The following is a 21,384-nucleotide window of genomic DNA, read 5'->3' on the forward strand; positions in this document are numbered from 1 at the left end:
TATATAATCACAGTAATTTATAGGTTTGTTTTTATAATCACTTCAACGTATTTAAATTCATGTCTAATAATATCATACTAATTGAGTTAAGACCCAATCGATAAGAAATACTCAATTAATTAAATTAATCTATCTATATTAACGAATATGCTTATGTGTATATATATTTAGAGGATAGTACTTTCTAGGATTGTTTAAATATATAATATGATATTTTTTTTAAAGAAGTAAAGAATTATTACGATGACATAAGTTTAGAAAAATAAACGTAAAGATGAGGCATAAAAATTATGAAGAGGGTCCATTAATTTCAGCCTCACCCGTGTGCATTAAAAAGATGTTTAATCATCAATATTCTTGTTCTGCTATAGTCATACACATAACATCCAACCCCTTATTATTTGATAGACATTGTTCTTAAAATATCTTTTGTTTTCCTGATTAAATCTGTATGTTTCAGTTTTTGACTCACCAATCTAGAAAATCCAAATTTACTTTGTCCAAACCTGTTTTTGGACTAATTTGAAATAGACCCAACGTAAAAGTTGGTTTCAGATACGAGAAAATTAAAATATTACATCCTTTGATTATTCCAGCTTGTTTCTTTTGAGTATTTTCTTTATCTATTTTGAAAATCAAATTTCAATTTCAATTTACCTTAATGTAAAATTTAATAAATTAAAATTTGTCATATCAAATTATTAAGAATAAAAATTAAATGTGAAAGTTATATGTTAAAATTTCAAATAGTGCGGTTTTTATCTTTTAAAATTAGCACGCAAGTCTTTTCAGAAGTGTTTTTATGTACATGCAGTGGTTGATTAGATTGATTGGATCGTGAATTGATCGAGGTAAAATTAGATTAGTTGAACTAGGAACCAAGCAAAAAAAAAAGTTGAACTGACAATTGAATTGATTTTTTTTTTAATTTTTTTTTAAAAATGATTCGATTCATTTTATATTTCCTTCAAATTTTATAAAACTACAAATTAATATAATGATAAAATTATACTTTAAATTTCAAATTTATTTATAAATTCTATAAACCTCAATAGTATTAAATCAGTTATAATTTGACATAACGTTTTATCCAACTCGACCCGACGTATACGTAGACGGATTCTATTGGGACATTAAGGAATCTAAGAAAAGTTTAGTAGGAATTAACCATCTTTCGGCCATGGGAGGCATGGATATCACACACACACACACACGGGTTGGTTGTGGTTATGTAATTTATTGCTCCATCACTGCATCGACAGCAACGGCAACGAAATATCCCAAAAATCAAAAGCTGTATTTGTGTGGTGGCTGAGTGATCTTCAGCTTCCAAAAGATAAAGACGTATACCAAATAAGTTTTAGATTTTGCAGAATCTGATCCTTTTAAAAGCTTTTCCCAGGTTGGATATACATTGATATATTGACGGTGGACTTAATACTTGTGTGATTTTGACTATTCAGCATTTCTCCTACATGAAAGATTTTGATTCGTGTCTGGCTCTAAGCTTGGAGACGTGTATTGATTGTGAAATCGAATTTATGATCCCGGGTTTACATCCCTTTCATCCATGACATCATCCAATAAGATTGGTATTTTACAATTTTAGGGTTCCAATCTCAAATTTTCTTTTTATATTTACTTGGTTTTGCGTGTTTAATATGTTTGTCTATTAGAGATGAAGTCAAAAAAAATTTGGGTTCGGAATTAAATAATAAATTTTAATAAAAGTTAAAATCAAATTTCACTATTTTATTAACTAATGTTTTTATAGCTTTTTAAATGACTATTGTAATACCCATTTCTGCCCAGGTCCCTTAGCAAATAAACTCAATTTTATAAATAAAAATAAAACCAAATTTTAAAATGTCCACAGTCCATTACAGCAGGCCTAATAGGGCCCAAATCAGTCCAAAAAACAACTCAATTACAAGTGGCCCAAACGCTAAACCCAATTAGCCAAAACCTAAGCCCAAATACCCCTAGCCCAACTAGCCTAAACCAGAAGAAGAAAACCCTAATGGCTGAGGCGCCGCTGCCAAGCTACTCCTCACGCACGAGCCTCCGTACGCGCACGCCCACACACCTCCGTACGTGCCACATCCGCGAGCCTCCACGTCCGCTCCTCCGTACCTGCACACAACGAACGCAACAAAGCAGAAAAGGCAGAACAAAAGAGCAAAAATCGACACCAAAAAAAGAAAAATAGAAAAAAGAGCAAAACACATTTTCTTTTGTAATTTTCATTTTTTCGGCTATATAAAGCCATTTTTCAGCATCTGTAAAGTTGACACACACAGAATATCAATACAAAGACAAAAAAAAATATTAAATAGAAAGAAAGAGATTTAGAAAAATCAAAAACTTGAAAGGTGATTGCAGATTTCCTTTTTCTTTTCGTTCTTTCTTCTGCTTCGTTTTTTTATACTTATTCCATATTCAGTGTAAAAAAATAAAAGAAAATAGGAGTTAAAGAGTCATATACCTGGTGGCCGCATCTTCTTTCTCTCCGTCGTCATCGGAGTTGAAAAGGGGATCGAAGAACCTGAGGAACAGATTGTCGAACAGTGCAGGGTTTTCTTTAGTTTAGGTTTTATTTTAATAAAAATGATAGGTTTGTTTAGAGTTATTCTAGTTTAACGCGCAGGAATTAAAACGTCGCCGTTCAGAGCCAATACAATGGCATTGAAACGGCGTTGTTTAAAGACCCGATCAGAGCGGTGACCCGATCCGGGGAGGATCCACGCATTCTGACTTATTGGTCTATTTGCTCTGAGAGTCCCTTTATGTTTTGCTCAGTTTCAATCAGATTTCTTTCCATTTTTCTTAATTTGTATTGCATATTTAACCTTATTTTCATTTAGATCCATGGTTAGGTGGCGTCGTTTTCACTGGTGAGAATTGAGTTTCCAGATCTGTGCGTCTAATTGATGTTTTAGTCCCTGTGTTTTGAATCGATTGCAAATATAAACCTTCAAAAATCTTGATTTTAATTTAAATCTTTTTTTTTGTTATGTTCACTATTATTTTAGTATTTTCTTTAATTTTATAAATTTTTTAGTATTTGCTAGTATTCTTTTTGTTTTTTTTATATTTTTTATATCATTTACTTACCTCTTTTCATATTTATTATTAGTATATTTCATGATTTTAATTTTTTTTTGTAAAAAAGGACATTCAATTTTGTTTATTTATTTTTATTTGTGAATCAAATTCTTTGTTTTAGTATTTTAGATTTGTCAGCATGCATTGTTTTTTAGATTTGCTATATTATTATTAAAACATTGTTTTATTACGATACATCAATATTTTATCATGTGTTCCTATTATATAATATTAGTTTTATAATAATTTAATGTGTATAATCTATCAATGATTTCAAGTTATATTCCTTTAAATCAATTTCTATGTAATCTACTTATTCAAAATATTCCAATATTGCATTCATTCCAATGTATATTATTATATATTACTATTTACAATATGCTTATGAAATATTTATTCTAGTTCCATGCTTGTACATTTTATAATGTTCACTTCAAAATTCATTCAAATAAAGTTATTTTATTTAACATCATTCTTAATTTTCTTTTAAATCTACTCCCAGACTCAAATGTATTGTTACTTTTTCAAATCATTGTTGAGATGATATATTTTTTACCTTAATGTGTCTTTTGAAATTGATTACTAATTCTTTTAATTTTCAATTGTTAATATTGGTATTTGCTTAATGTGCTTAAAATTATTGTTGCTATTCTTGTTTGAATTTATCTATTGTTTGCTTAATATTTTTGTGTACGATTAGATTGCGAGTTATCCTATTACATTGTACATTGGTGTTCAATTATACCATATTTGTTTAAAAAATAATGTTTTACAAAAGCATTATAATCATCTTATTTCAAAATTCCTAAAAGGGGCTTGGTGTTTATGAGCTCTCGAGAGAATTGCGCCCTAACTTACTGGGCTTCAATTCTTCTTAATGAATTTATATCATCAAGTACCCATTTTATTAAAATCATACAATTGTTAAAATAAAGCTCTTAAGATTCCAAGATGTTGGATCCTAACTTACTGGATGTGGCATTTTATTGTCTCGATTTTCAAAAATAAAGGCAATATTTGAGTTTTAAGAATTTCGAGAAATTGAATCCTAACTCACTAGATTCTGATTTCTCGATTGACTTAAATGATCAAGTAACCTTCTTTAAACTCATGATTTTCATAAAAAAGGAATACATTTAATTTCGAAGATAGAATTGTAACACCCTAACTCACTGGGTGTGATAACTCATTTCTTCGAAATAAGTGGTCTTATCATTCAAGCTACTTCATCCAAGTTTTCTCATCAAGGATCGTATTTTTAAAAATCTTTTCAAAAATTTGACAATAAAACATTGAACAATCAAATCGGTACCAATTTTGGGCGTTACGAGGGTGCTAATCCTTCCTCGTGCGTAACCGACTCTCGAACTTGTTTTCTCAAAATTCGCAGATCTAAAATTATTTTTAATGGTGAACCGGTCACACCTTAATAAAAGATCGGTGACGATTCCCCATTTCCATTTTCAAAATCGATCCTTTTTTTCGAAATATAAAAAATGGTTTCGACAACTATATTAAAATTTTATTTGGAAGTTAAAAGTGTAATTTTGTCTTCACTAATATATAATTTTATACATTTTAAAAGGTAAAAAAATGTAATTTTTACACCCCCTCCTACTGCTCTTGATGCCTATCATATAGGGTCAAACCAATGAGGTATTGGCATTGTTGGTAAAGGTTGTGTAACACCCCCAACCCGTATCCCTCGCCGGAACCGGGTTACGAAGTATTACCGGAGATTACAGATCAAACAGACAGAAATCTCAAACATTTTATATCATCAAAACAAGTCATCAAAGCATCATTTTAATCCAAATTATAAACTCTCCAAAATAGATTTTATAACTTCATTTACAATCAAACCACAAAATAACTAATATTTAGACACTCTAGGTATATGCCGACACAAAGAAATAAACATCACCATATTTGAGTTCGGGATCGTTGTTGGATGTTGAATCAGCGATCAAACTTAAGTACTTAACCTGCGCACGAAAAATAAAACCGTACGCTGAGTAAAAACTCAGTGGTATTTCTATAATCTAAATATTTAAAAATAAAACAATAAAATATGTATAATAAAATGTCAAGCACAATTAAACATTTAAAACCATACGATACTCAATTATCATCGCTTGCTATATATAATAGCTTTCCACATTCAATTCATGAGTATATAACTCGTGTATTCCATGTATTTACAACATATTTCACATTCTATTTTCAGTTTACTATCTCATATTCTTATTCTTAGCTCAAAGTAGATTTTATAGAACACACCAGATATACGAAACAAATACAGAGGTGCATTGTTATGCACTAATGAACAGAGAGCACTGAAGTGCTATACAGAGAGCACAAATGTGCTAACCAGAGAGCACTGGCGTGCTAGTAATCAGAGAGCACTAACGTGCTAATAATCAGAGAGCGTGCTGAAGTTCCTTAATGGCATGCTACTAATATCCCAGTAGCTCTAAATTCTGTCTAGTTGGGCATTAAAACTGAATTTTATACATATAAAAAATAATCCAATTATCATATTTGCACAATTTCACATTTACACATATATATTCATAATATATATTCCAATTCAATTCAACCTATATAATTTCATCACATATCAAGACAATCTATTTCAATTGTAAAACACAATAATTCTCACCTCAATCACTTACTATAACATTTAATCAAAATACAACAATTAATAATTAGATTCGGATTATAAAAATACAAATTAGGAATTCTGAGCTATTCGATATTGACTATATTTTTTCCCTTTTTAGTCGAGAATTCCGGTATGACGCTAGCTACGAAATTAAAACAATTAAAAATCATCAATACAACACCATTCAATCTCACATTAAATATTTAAAATTTTACTCAATATTTGCCTAAATTCCAATTTAGTCCCTAAACCGAGACTAACTTTTATTCTCAAAACTAATTTCATATTTTCATTCCGTTCCCACTTTAAACTAATTTAACTCTCTAATTTCACCATAAATCCTTAATTTCGAAATTCTCTCAATTTAGTCCCTATTAATTCAAAACCTATAATTTATTTTACAATTTAATTCATTTCTCTATTCTAACTTGAAATTTTATCAATTTAATCCCTAATTCTTCAATTAATTCAACATGAACAACATCTAAAAATTTACTAACTTTCAAAATTTCAACTTAAATCAAGTAGTATTTTGTTCTAGGATTCCAAAAACATCAAAATTATAAGAATAGGGACTAAATTAACTTACCAATCAAACCTTGAACCTTGAAATCCCAAATTTTCTTTCTTTCCTTCCCTTTTTCTTTTTCTTTCTTTTCTCCCCCGTTTTCGTTTTGCTATTCTGTTTCTATTCTCTTTTTCTATCTTTTATTTCTTTTATTTAATTAATAATATAATAAATATATTTTACTTAATTAATAAGTATGTATATATATTAATTACAAATGTATACATATATTTATTACACATGTATTTATAATTACCACACACTTGTCACTCTTTATGGTTTAATTATTAGTTTAGTCCTTTCACCTTTTTCTATTTTATAATTAACTTTCACACTTAATTCAATTTAGTCCTAATACTCAATTAACTTTAACTTAACTAAATTCACTTAACTAAAATCCAATTGGTGATATAACTAATTCTATAAATATTTTTAATAATTATTTTACGAGTCCGTTTTACCCAGACGGAGACCCGATAATTCACTAATTCAAAAATATTTCTAAAATCACGCTTAACTTATAATTATTAATTAATAAATTTTTCTAACTTTTTCATCGGATTTAGTGATCTCAAATCACTGTTCTAGTACTATTGAAAATTGGGCTATTACAGGTTGAGTTATCAGATTCTGAAAGTTTGGGCTTGAGTCTCACCATTTGAAATTCCGATGTATGAATCTCCCTCTAGTCATATACGTGCATACCTTGTGTAGGTTTTGTTCGATTTCCAACTTTTTTTCCATATTAACCTGTCTTTTGTCGTGTACTTGTTATTGTACTACCTTATATTAGTGGAACTTAAAAAAAGTTAATATAACTTTTAATCTCTGAACTTGGTAATTAAGTTCACTTTGATGCCAATATTTTTTTTTCTATTTTATTACCTAAAATTGGCAATTAAGTCCATTTTGATCCTTTAACTTGAATTCTATAAAATTTTAATGATGTAGCACTCAAAGATCATGTCATATCATCAAACTTTTTTTTATTTATCAAGTTCAAAAATTAAAATGAATCTAATTACCAAATTCAAATACCAAAATGAAGTTAGAAAAAACTCATGAGACAATAACACATTCTTTTGCACATAAGAAGTATGCAAGCAAGTTAATGGGATGTGCTTTCGAAAGTACAATGTAGCTTCTTTTTCTTTTTCTTTTTCTTTTATGTGTAGAGAAAAAAATTATAAGTAGAATTATTTCAATTTATAGTTATATTAATTCTTTAATCATATTCGACAGTTTGATTGCTGGATATATGTTGTTGTCGTCGTCGTCTTCAACACAAACAAGTTGGCCCCTTTAAAAGGTTATCAAAACTTTTGGGCTGTTTCTTTGTTCTTTGCATCCATTTTAATTGCAATTAGAAATGGATTTTTAATTGTATTCTGTTTATTATTATTACAGATATAATAAATATTATTGTAGAAAATCTCAAAAAAAAAAAATCAATGTTCCCAAACAAGATCAAAGTGCCAGAACAGAACCCTGATGAAGGAACCCCCACACCCTTAAAAATGAAGGGTACTGACCTAGACAAAATTGAGGGGTTCCCATAATTGGAGGACACCTTTCCATTGCATTAAATCCGTAGGGATTCATTCACTTGCTTTAGGTAAGGACCAACTTTCAAAGGGACAAATTAGGGTCCATCCAATTCTTCTGCTGCAACATGCATAATTTTTCACATATTATATAGGCATATGTTAAATTTAGCTCTCGATATTTATATTTTTTTGTCAATTTAACCCATATTTTTTATAGTTAAATTTGATTGTTAACTTTTTAAATAGAGTCAAACTTTTTTTTTCTTTAACAGAAATAATGATTAAAACATTAAGGATACGGGACTATTTGTCTTATATGACACACCAAAAATAGCATGGAGTTCATTTTGATTGCTATACTTGCTGCCATATTTTAAAATTTAATATTTTAGTAAGTATTTCTGTTAAAAACATCAATTTGACTCTTTCGAAGGTTAATGGTCAAATTTGACTCTTTTAAAAATATAATGAATAAAATTTAACTAAAAAAAAAGGTTCAAATGCTAAAAGATGTAAACATTAAAGACTAAATATAATATTATATAATGTACATAAATATACGTTAGTTGGACTAAACCGCGTGTGTGTTTTAACAATGTGTATCCTCCCATCCACCCAACCTACCACCTTTTTCAGTTCCTCATGTGCTTGTGGTGTACATGTCTAGATAATGTCATTGAAAGTGAATTTTAATCAATGATATGGTTTTAATTTTTTTCCTTATTTTTGGTGCGAATTAATTGTTTTACGAGCATAAATAATATAAAGAATAGAGACATAAGCATTCGGGATTTTTGAAATTTAATATGTTTTTATATTGGATATATTAAGGCGTTGTTTTGACACGTTTAATTTATATATCTTGATTATTTAAATCAAGTAATAATAGTTTTTAAGAAGATTGTAATTGGATAAAATTTTAAATCAAACAATAATAATGTTGAAAAGTTAACTACTCGTCTTATTTACAAAAATGTTAAAAAAACAACTCTTTTAAAGAAATTCAACGTGATTAAATTTAACTAACATAAACCAATTTAAGAGATAACTCATTATTTGTCACAAAGTAAATTATTTTCACGAGAAAGATTTAGTGAGTGAGTTAAATAAAAGATTATACTTATTGATTTATAATGTAGTAGTCTCTAAGCTAACAAGATCCACAAATATAAAAAGTTTTTGAACTGCATAATCAAATTTGTAAGTGTTAATTAATTTGTCCGGTTCCAAAATAGGAAAGAAAATCCAATGTATATACATGAAATTATGCGAAATTTGACCAAATAATGAGATGAAGTGTCAGTCAGGATGTTGTGCAAAAAAACAAATGGATATGCTGATAGCAGCGGAGACATGGGAGGGGATAAGTTTAAGTTTGGTCTTTTATGTTATGGTGAACTGAATTTTGCACATGCACGCGTGCATGCATGATTATAACTAATTGTGAAACAAATGAGTCTAGTTTCATTGTAAATTTGACTTGATTTGAAATTACAAGGAAAAATAATAATAATTATTATTATTATTCTTTGCTGAAATCCAAGTTCATACATGAACTTGACCTAAATCTTTTGATATGGTTTTACAAGAAGGAAGTTTGCTTATGTGTATTTATTCACGAGTTTATTATACTAAATAAGCAATATAATATTTAATGAATTTAAAGTTTAAATCTAATAATTACTATTTTTTTGATAAATTATAATCGAATTTTATCAATTGTCAAGGAGAGGATGACTCTTTTTAAAAAAATCTTCAAAGTGCCGTTTATTCCGAAATCAATGGAATTACAATCCAATTCGATGAAGCGTGTGAATCTCGTCTTTAATTCGAGTTCTCAAAAAAATCGAGAAATAAAATCTTGACTTGACTGGAAATAATACTAACATGTTGAGAGATTTATCTGCTAAGAACAAACTATACTCAGAAGCTTTTCAAAACAAATCCGCCCCCATTGTATCATTATAAAGAACTTATAAAGAGAACCTTTTTTGTTTTCCCTTGTATCAGTACTGCAAATGAGATAAAAGAAGACCCATTTTCTTTCCATATCATTTAAAATAACAATAACAATAATAATCTTCAATGATACATGCCTTTTAATTGTTTCCATCTAATATCAATGGCAGAAGAATTAAAGTGAATGCATTTCTTTCTTTCTTTTTATGAGAAAAAAAATACTTTTAACCTTTTATAAATCACGTATGTGGATGAATTAGTTTTAGTTGAATTTGTTTGATGAATTAATTATTTAGTTCAATGACAGGATTATAAGTTATGAAATACAAGAAAAAAAATTGGTAGAAAAATAACATTAAACAATTACATCAAAAATTAATTAAACTCGTGTAAAGGCATCACTATCAAGCAGCAAAACTTCTTGTATTAGAGACGGGGGCTCCTCAAACAACATCAACATTCTGAACTCTTTAATCTTCCAATCTCATTTGAATAAGCTACTGATTAATCGTAATTCAACTAGACTACTATTGGCAGCGCCGCTCTCCAGTAGGGACTCCACTAGAAGCGTATTATTGCATTCTAATTTTAGCTGCCTGTAACCTTTTTCCCATGCTATGGGTAAGCCTTCAAGCATGGCTCTTGCTTCAATCTAATTAAGGTTTACCAAAAATTGATCATATAAATGAACATGGTGCCAATATTAATATTCATAAAATTGTTTTGGGTCTTTTGAAATGGAGTTGGATTGTTGGTAATGTTGGTTTGGATTTTCAATTGATCTGTAAGAGGAAGATCAGTTATGGAACATCATAGTTAGCATTTTGAAACATGTTCAAAAGAAAATTCAAGAAAGTAATAGTGAGGTGAAAAAAATGAAAATGATTAAAATAGCGTGCAAAATAGACTTAAACTATACCTCACTTGGGAAGCTAACTTGGAGTCCAAGAATGCAATATGCTCATTCTCATTATCCTTGATCGGCAAGCAATGATAGGATGCTTGGTAGGATTTTGGCAATGTCAAATCTGGTTTGATGTGCTGTTTATATGCTAAGAGTTATGATTTGATAGTATCATACGTTGATTGTTTACTTCATTTTAATTATGAAGTTAAAGGTTCATTTCTCGTTTATAGATCCATGAGAATGAAACACATTTTATGGAGTGCAACGAGGGAATTAGCCACCGCTATCAGCGGTGAAAACCTTAGTTTTGATCCAAAAAATATTTATTAATATTAAAATTTTTAAATTTTGATAGTAATTATGGGTTGAAATAACAAAATTGTTGTAATTAAATTTTAAATACAAATATATCTTTTATTGATAAATCATAAATCAAAATTAACCTTTTTTATTTTTTATTTTGAAAAACTTATTTTATCATTACCTAATTAAGACCCAACCGATTTAAATTAGTCTGGACTTGGAGTTGACAATTAATAATGACAAGCTTGATTGGGATGTACACGTGGAATATTTCCATAACCTGATTGGCCTTGTGGGCCCAACATACGAGTGTCTCATTTTTATTTTTTATTTGAGTTAATTTAATCAAACATTTCACATTATTGGTCTCTAAATTTCAAAATATTCTAATAATATCTTCAAATTATCGATGTTATATTAATCAAGTACTTTTATTTTAAAAATATTATTTAACCGTTAAATGACACATCAAATCTTGTGTAGTATAATTTAAAATGAAATTAAAACATTGCTACATAATTTTTAAAAGTAAAAACTAAAAATAAAGTAAAATAGAAAACATAAATTATGTATTAGATAAAAGTTTGAGAAACTCAAAATCAAGATTTTTAAATCATCCATCTTCAGGGGCGAAGCTAGAAATTTTTTCGGGGGAGGGGGGAGATTGAGTTATATATTTTTATAAGAATTAAAATTTAATTTCACCATTGTATTGACATATATCTTTCTAGTTTTAGAAGGGTTAAATCAAAATTCTATCATTTTTAGGGGACAAGTTATAATTTTACTATTTACTTACTTAAAATTTAAAACAAATTTCAAGAGCTAAAAGAATAATTTTCTACTTTAGGGAGTTAGGGCTTTGCCTGTCCCTGAGCGATTGTCCATTTCTGAAATATGTATTTTTTTATATTATGTCATATAAGATCTAAAATTTCAATTAACAATTTTAATAATTGAAAAACTTTATTAATATACCCTTAATAGCTTCAAAATTGTAATTAAAATGTTATCAAAATGAGAATCATAATTTGTGATTCTATTTTGAGAACAAAGTGGTTTCAATTTTTGATATAAAGTAGATATGAAAATTGAATGGATTTTTGTACCTTTTTTAGTTCCGGATGTGCAGGTATCTTAAAGATGGATGGATATATGATTTTTACAAGCAAATTCGAAAAAGAAAAGTTGAAAATACTGAAGTAAAAGGAAGAAGTGACAGACGGTGGTGAAGCCACGTCGAAGCATCCATGACCGTTCATGGTTGAATCAAAAAGGGTCCCTTCCCTACAACATGATCCATCTTCATGGGACCTTTTGTCCTACCTTCATTACTCATGTCTTATTTTCAAACTCCTAACTTGTCTCTAATTACAACTCATATCATCTACTTCTGCTTTTCATTTTCTGAAACTAAATTACAACTCATATCATCTACTTCTGCTTTTCATTTTCTGAAACTATCGATTGGTAAAGTAAATTTCAAGTTAAGAAAAAGGTTTTCCGAATATCCGAAGCATTCAACAGTTCCGCCCGCTACTCAAATTCAAGCAAACTTGAGAGGGTCCTTAGCGGCCCAATTAAAATTTTCTCTGATACCGGACCTTAGCTACAACAGTGAATTGGGCTAAGATAGCTTCTGCCACCCTATTTTGGAGACTTTATTCTGCCCCCTATCTTACAAATAGAAGATACATTATGTCATTCTTTCAAAAAAAAAAAAGATGCATTATGTCCAATAAGAATGCTTAAAAAAAATTAGTTTATATATTTAAATAATTATACTTCATTGTTGTATTCAAATATGTTTAACATGGATATTTAAGAATATGGATAAGATGGGCAGCTCCAATCACCTTATAATTGAACATGCAATGGGTTTGGGCAGCCATAATCCATGCCAGGTAATGTGTATAATTATGTTTGGAATATATGATGAAATTTATTTAAAGCTCATAATTAATTAATTAATTATTATTATTATTACTATTATTATTATTTTGGTTAGAAACAGCACAAGCCAGGTTTTATGCTTGAAAAAAATCGATGCTAATGAATGTGAAAATTACATCCATTCAAAATCCAATGTTGATGAGCTGGTAAGGTATCTGTTATACAGGAAATCACTATTTTTTCATTCACTTTCAAATTAGTACACGTGTTTTCACTAAAATTAACCAAATTTGTTGAGAAAAAACGAAAAGAAAATTCTAAATCTATTTAAAAGTTTCAAAAAAATTATTAAATTATTAGTAAGTTTATGTTTTTGTCACTCAATTTTAAAAAAAGTTATTGAATTATTCGAAAGTTTTCATTTAAGTCACTAAGATATTAAAATAGATGTTGTATGGTCTTTTTTATTCGCACCGCCTACACCAATTGAAAGCTTTCATTTCTCTTCTCTTCTACAGTTCAGTCTTTTTTTCATGAAATAGCTTTGAACATAATGAATCTGCAAACCAAAATTCAAACAGCCTTTTTCTTCGATATCTATCATTGATTGTCAGATTGATTTGAATCTAAAGTATATTCTTTCACTCGCCGAAGGGTATTGATCCACCGTACCGATTGTCGAATTGTCGCTTAGAGATCACTAGCCGGACTTTTTAAAAAAAACTTAACCGTTCAATAACTTAAATGAAAACCTTCAAATAGTTTAATAATCATTTTACAACTTTTCAAAGTTGACTAATAATTTAGTGATTTACCAAAAAAAGAATTTCACTTCAAATAAATTGTATTCTATATCCCTGCTAAATAAACCGAATGCTGGACCGGTTTCCTTTAAGCTTGAATGCGTGATGGAGCCCTTGATTAAAAGCATTGAAAGTGAAACCGCTGAACACCCCATTGATATCCAAACAAAGATTGTTTCAGCTCCGTACTTGTTCACTATATAAGTCGTTCTTTTCTTCCTTTATTTCAGGGTTTTCATGGCGTTTTCTTCCATTGAATTCACCATAATAGAACAGATTATTCATTTGATATGGGATTGATTTGGTGCAACTATTCCTTCATGATCTACTTCAACCAAACTAATCTCCCTCTCATAGTTTAATCAAAGGGTGTCAAGTAAAAGACTGAGTACTCCTAATTATTCAAGCTTATTAAAAAATTTTGTATTGAATTCATTACTTATCAAGGTGAGTTAGAGTTATTGATTTTGTGGATTTCGAGTTCTCAATTCAAATGCTCAAGCTTTTTATTTTAATCTATTTTTGTGTTTTGAAATTTTGTTTTTGTTTAATATATTATTTAGTGTTCGAGTTTGACACTTTTTTCTAATGTGATACATGTGTTAATTTTTGGTCTAATTCGGTGCCTGTTTTTGACAAATTTTATATATTTTGATATCTAAATGTAATAGTGTTAACTTTTTAGTGTTTAATTAGGTTTTTAAGGTTGATTTGATAAAGTTGATTGCTTAGATTATCAAGTTTGAAGTTTTCATGATTTTTTAATAGAACAAATTTAGTGTTAATTACAATTTTTTTTATTTTTGCGCTTAATTTGTAAAATACAATCTGATGAATGTAATTTAACTTGGGTATTAGGACTGCTTTGATAAAAGTTAATGCTAATATTAATAGCTAAATATAAATTTTCATCAAATCAACTCTAAAATCTGAATTAAATACTAAAAAATTAATATCATTATCTTCAGGTACTAGAATGTATCACATTGAATCAAAAAATAACTTAGGTATCATGTTAGAAAGAAAAGTCAAACTCACTTACTAAATTATGCATTAAGCCTTATATTTTTACCAGTTTAAGAACAAATCAGCTTAATCAACTTGAGTTCAAACTTGAATACAAAAATTGATAAATGAACTTAATCAAACTCGAGTCAACTTGAATATCAAACTCCAAATTTCAAAACAAGCTTAAATTACCCTAATTTAAATTTGAATAGACTCGATTGCACTTTTATCATTATCAATTTTGTTATTTCCTTTGTAGTCTTAACTTACGGGGATTTGAGTATATATATAAAAATATGAATCTCAAGAAATAAAAAATATATTTGTACCAAATATATTTTTATGATATTAGTATGTTTAACAAATGTTAATTGAGTTAGCTTAATTAGCATCGGTATTGTTGTTAGTGTAGGAAAATATGGGTTCGAGCGAGCTAAAGTGTGTTTATATATCCTCCTATTTAAGAGTTGAGAAAGGGTTATAAGTAGTTCTAGACATTATATCAAAACATATATATGCTTAATAAATGTTTAATTAGGCGATTAATCCCTATATTTTTTAAAAATTTAAAGTTTAGCCTTCTTATTTTTAATTAGAGGAATTTTTAGCATTAATTCTGCTTGTATGACTTAAAAATTAAAGCTTAATTGATAACATTATCAATGAACTTTCATTAAGTTAATTTGAACATGTGACATTTTACTATTAAAAGGTTTGATTAAACTTGCATTAAATTAAAGTTCAATTGATAACACATTCGAATTTAATGAAAGTCAATTAACGGTATTATCAATTGGATTTTAGTTCTAAATCAGACAAATCGGATGATCAAATTCTTGAGATTATAATGTTAAATGAGCAAATTGAAATCAAACATTTAAGGGTCGTTCATGTAAGGGTTAAAATTCTCGAATGTGCTCAAATAAAAGTTTTTTACACATTTTACTCCAGTTAGCCTGGATTGACTTGAGCCGGGTTGACCTAGCTTAAAATTAAATAAATTAAAATTTTAAAATATTATATTTAAATTTAATTATTAGAATATTATAAATATTAAGATAAAATTATAGATTTTTACTATTTTTAATAAAACAATAACAAAAGTTGGATATCTTTTTGGGTATAAGTAAGAAAAGGATTTGATTCACCTACCTATCTCCTTTTAAAAAAACAAAAGCTTAATGATCTTTTTGTCACCCACGAAACTGATTCGGTAATCCTCTTTGGTTTTAGTTGAAGATTAAGTAAATCACTCTTTTGATTTCCAAACAATCACAATAAATTACGGACTTCAGATTTTTTTTAAAATGAAATAAAACTAATCTTTGACTTGAAAATCTTTCACATTATAAAAAAAATCAAATTAATATATTGTTAGTGAAATATTTTAATATTTAATTTTAAAATTAAAACAAATATTTTTTTAATATATATTATTATGAGGTTTAGACATTAGAAAGGAAAGAGTGGGTTGGTCAGCCCCCACCATGGTGTCGACTGTCCCATATACCACCAACATTTGGAATAATAGTATTGTGAAGGAGATTCGCATTGATGCATATATATTTACGTTTTTGTAGGTCCATAAATTAATAAACTAGATTAGTGGTCATGATTAATATGTTTAATTAGGTTATGGACGGTCAATGTGACATGTCTACGTCGTTAGGAAAGATTATATCTAAAATTAAATAAATAAATAAAAGCATTTAATTTAATTGGTTTACACAATTATTTTCTTAAACATAAATGACATTTTAAAAAGGTTTGACATAATAATAATCTAAACTTGTTGAATTCTAGCTTAATCCTATAAAAGGGTGGATCGATATTTTCAGGGGTCAAATTGGGAACGGTCTTAGATAAAATCCACCATAATAACTTTTTAATACGTTTTAAATTTTATTATAAGTGAATTAGGTTGAGACTGGAGATTCCGAACACATATACATGGAAATTGGATCAAAGTCGAAGCAAACAAAAAGAATCATTCTACTCAAACCCTAAATTCAATATGTATATATATGGGGAATATATATTATCATTTAGTTTAATTAGAATCTTTATAAGAGATTTCTTTTATCCTTCAAATTAAACCAAATATGAATGTCAATTGAGCTTAAAATATAAGCATCAATTAAAATTTTGGAAAATATCTACAAATGTAACTAGCTTAGCATGCACCCCTATATGAAGGCAGATATAAGTAGATAAGCATATGAAAATCACTTTTGAGAGGAAAAAACAATATTGATATTTTGTACTCTCCCCTCTCTTTACGGTCATCCATGGCATTTTTTGTGGCAACAAAACCAACCACATGACAAATATAAATCTTAGTTTTTTACATTTGGACAACTCCCCCAATATTCTCTAAAAAGCCTATTTTATTGCATTGTAAATATATATGTATATCCAAAGATAGTGTCACTTTCTTGAGCAGACAATTAATGATATACTCGTCGTATGAATAAAAAATTTGTTTAAATCTTATCATACACATTAATACTCTCAAAATAATATTTATTTATTTATAAAATAATATATTTTTTTATAATTTCACAATTGAATTGGAACTCAGTTGATAGGTAAGACTAACTCAACCAATTTTTTAATAATAATATATATATTTTTAAAAAAAAACTTTAAAAGGAGAATGTAGAAAGAAGCTTCTTTGTATTATTATATGATAATGACTTTACCAATGTCCAAATGATGAAAATTGGAAAGGGTATATTTTTCCCACTTACCATCTTTCTATTTTTCTCTTCCAAAAAATAGTTATTAGCAATGGAAATTTCAGTCAAACAACATGGCGTGTAAGTAGATCATGTATCACTTTAATAATCTAAACCATAAATGGACAATGTATATGATAATGATCATATATATGTATATATCGATATGATATGAAAATGATAGAGGTAAGTTAGGAAGAAAGGATCCAAAATGAATGGGGATGGGGATGTTGACATGGCAAGGGTACAGCTTGGGTTAGGGATGTTTCCTTCTCTTAGGGGATGTGACCTGTCTCTAAGTCACCACCATGCCCTTCTATGACCTTTACAAGCACTTGATGTTCACATGTAACTATTTCTATTCACATATACACATATATATATGTATGTATACATTATTTATGAAAATCTTTTACACAAACTTCATTTATATATTTTTATATGATTAAATGGAAAACTTTTATGAACAATACCCAAAAATTTGAGGATTTAATTGTTTTTAGAAATGCATGTGGCATTAATTGTAGGGGTGGGCAAGTGTCGGTTAAATTAAGTTGCCTTGCAAATGCAGTCATCAATATTTTTATTTTATTTTCTGTTCTTTAAGTCAAAAACTTTTTTAAGAGAATTGGTAAGTAGGAAAAAAAAAGAATAAAAAGACTTTAGGTTAAAATTGGAGACAAAACCATTTATTTTATATTTTTGTAGACATACTTCCGCTTTATAAGATAGATAAATATGGTATCTGTTGAATTGCATGAGATGAATTATTGGTTCATGTGAGAATGTGCATAATTGGAAGGTTCTTAGAAGTGTGTTAACTATATAATAATATGTTATAATTTTTTAATGAAAATTTCATATACAGTTAATATATAATATGAGAATAGGGTGGTGCATAATCATATGCTCCTCCCAACACCCAACTAATAAATATGTGCTTGAAAATAAAAATAAAAAGAAACTTTCATATGCATTGAATTTTTAAGTTTTTGCTGCTACTCATTATGCCTACAAGATTTAATTTTCATAATGGTTTTTCAAAATTAATGAGTGAATATTTATAACTTTTTTTATATATATAATCATTAATGTTTTTAAATTATTATTATATGGATTAGTATTGATAAATTATTAATAGTTTTTTTAATAATAAAAAAAGAGATAGAACGAATCACCATATATCAAAGCTCTTTTTGACATAATATTTAGAAGTGCTCATAGTTACTCCCTAACTCATAATTAAGAAGATAATGTGCTTTAGCGCACTCGAACCCACATCCTCTTATATTAGCAAAAATGTTCATACCAATTAAATTAAGGCTCAATCAACTATTTAAATTTATTTTAATTTGTATATGAATAATTAATAGGAATATTTATCGATGTTTTTTGTTTGATGATAATTATATGCATTTTTTAAATATATATATAATATCAATTCATACTCTCCTATTAAATAAAAATTGAAGCATTATGTCCCTCCAAAAGAAATTGAAGCATTGTGTGAATGAGGTAGGCTGTTATTTAGACTTGAACTTTAATAAAAAAAATTTAGGGGCTAAATTTAGTTATAAACTTTTAAGAATTTAAAAAATAATTATATCATTATATTAATTCATAATTTTATAATTTTTAAAGAGATTTAATAACAGATATATTATTATTAGAATTGGATAATATCGATTTGAATTGAAAATCGATTTTAAAAAATCGAAGAAGGAATGAGTGGATAAAAAATCAATCCTGGTAAAAACTGGATTAAAACCGTTTAAATTGAATTTAAACTAATTTAGAAATTTAAATTTGATGTTATAATTTATAAAATAAATATTTGTGTTTATTTCTTCGAAATACATATACATTTGCATGTGATAACATAGTTGACCAATTTACAAGCCTTCCCTTCAAGAATCGAATCACGTTCATCAATGGAAGTCGGTTTTTTGTGTGGGGGAGTATTGAAGATCCAACGTCCCATCTCGTTCCACGTTTTGATAAACCATTGATCATGAATTTGATGTGACATACACATGCAGCCATACGAGCTTCGCCCCCACAGTTTATATTATTGAGGGGTTTCGTTCTTTCTCTTTGTCTCCCCCCCCCCCCCAAGTTTCACATAATACCATAACCAAACCTAACCAAACCAAACAGATCAAAGAACAAGGAGAAACTGAAGCCAAAGCTATACAAATAGGATCTAAAGATAGATCAAAGAAAAGGGTCGAAGCAAGTTGTTTTGTTTCAATGGAAGTTGGTCGAAAAATGGCTAACATGCTTGGAACTGACGATGATTTGAACTTCAAAGAGACCGAACTGTGTCTTGGTTTGCCCGGTGGAATCGCTGTTGTTGCTGCAGGTAATGAAACGGAAAGTTCTTCTTCCCCAAAGACTAATGGCAAGAGAGGCTTCTCTGAGACTGTTGATTTGAAGCTTAATCTTCAATCCAAAGAATCTACCATGGATCTAAACAAGAACCTTGATGACAATGGTTCTAAGGAAAAATCAGGTTCTGCCAAAGATCCTGCAAAACCTCCTGCCAAGTAAGTCATAATTATAAGACCGACCAAACCCAGTTTTTGTTTAGGGTTCTTTTTTAACATGGGTCTTTTTTTTTACAGGGCACAAGTGGTGGGTTGGCCACCAGTTCGATCATATAGGAAGAACATAATGGCTAACCAGAAGAACAGCAGTGAAGAAAGTGGGAATAGTGGTGCAGCTTTGGTGAAAGTGAGTATGGATGGTGCACCATATCTGAGAAAAGTTGATTTGAAGATGTATAAGAGTTACCAAGAGTTATCCGATGCCTTGGCTAAGATGTTTAGCTCTTTCACTATGGGTAAGTAAACATGTAATTTTTCATCATATGCATGTGTGATTATTTTTATGTACATGAATGTTGAGATTTATTTGGTTTTGGGTTTTTAAAAAAAAGGTAATTATGGACCTCAAGGAATGATAGATTTCATGAACGAAAGCAAGTTGATGGATCTTCTCAACAGTTCTGATTATGTGCCAAGTTATGAAGATAAAGATGGAGATTGGATGCTAGTTGGTGATGTCCCATGGCAGTAAGTTCTTATACTATAAATACCCTAATTCCCTAATTCAATTTAGCGTATTGAAGTTCGCTTTTCCCCCAAAGTATAAAAAATATATAAAACCCTAAAAGCTTATAAGTTTATTAAAATAAATCAACTAAGTACCTTTGCCTAAATACATGCTAGCCTTCATTACAAGCCATCCATCTCCATCATCAACATATTTTAATCTTTTGCTTAATTTCTCAACAGGATGTTTGTTGACTCATGCAAACGCTTACGCATAATGAAAGGATCAGAAGCAATTGGTCTCGGTATGTTTTCTATTCACTAATTTACGTTTAATTTGTATCATATATTACAGCCACTTTTAATGACATAAAAAAACTATATATTATATATATTTTCAGCACCAAGAGCAATGGAGAAATGCAAGAGCAGAGCCTAAAAACAAGATCCTGGAATTGAGCAAAAGGCTAGGAGGGAGCCTTCTTATTGGGATGTGTTTTATGTTTTTTTAATGTTTATATATATATATATTTGGTATATATAGATATGCAAAAAGAAGAATCATGGGGACATCTTTGTAATGTACAAGAAGCAATAAACTTAACCTTATATATTGCTGGCTTGTTTTGTTGCTGATGATGGGGGCTTTGTTTTTAATAATTTCACCATGTGTTTTTTTTTCTTTTTTTTGCTATTGTCTTTGTTGTCATAGCTTATTGTTTATGTGTGTGTGTGTTTATAATTATTATTCCTTTTTCTTATACCCCCACTCAGTTTTAATGCTAATGGTACTTTTTATTCCCTTCCCAAATCAAAAAGATTCTTCATATCATGT

General features: G+C 28.7%; 1 protein-coding gene and 1 long non-coding RNA gene across 2 annotated transcripts; one reads left to right on the top strand and one right to left on the bottom strand.

The window, feature by feature from the left end:
- Positions 1-1,834: 1,834 nt before the first annotated feature.
- On the bottom strand, positions 1,835-2,933 carry LOC121221034 (uncharacterized). The gene is made up of 2 exons (XR_005918325.1): positions 2,486-2,933; positions 1,835-2,133 (listed from the first exon to the last, which is right to left on the bottom strand). It is a non-coding gene; the product is annotated as an uncharacterized lncRNA (long non-coding RNA).
- A 16,420-nt stretch (positions 2,934-19,353) lies between these two features.
- Positions 19,354-21,381, top strand: LOC121202822 (auxin-responsive protein IAA14). The gene is made up of 5 exons (XM_041101369.1): positions 19,354-20,042; positions 20,121-20,338; positions 20,435-20,570; positions 20,793-20,854; positions 20,951-21,381. The coding sequence occupies exons 1-5, from the start codon at positions 19,747-19,749 to the stop codon at positions 20,986-20,988; spliced, it is 750 nt and encodes a 249-aa protein (XP_040957303.1). The 5' UTR covers positions 19,354-19,746; the 3' UTR covers positions 20,989-21,381.
- The last annotated feature ends 3 nt before the right edge of the window (positions 21,382-21,384 follow it).

This window comes from Gossypium hirsutum, chromosome D09, assembly GCF_007990345.1.
Source record: "Gossypium hirsutum isolate 1008001.06 chromosome D09, Gossypium_hirsutum_v2.1, whole genome shotgun sequence".
Lineage (NCBI taxonomy): Eukaryota > Viridiplantae > Streptophyta > Magnoliopsida > Malvales > Malvaceae > Gossypium > Gossypium hirsutum.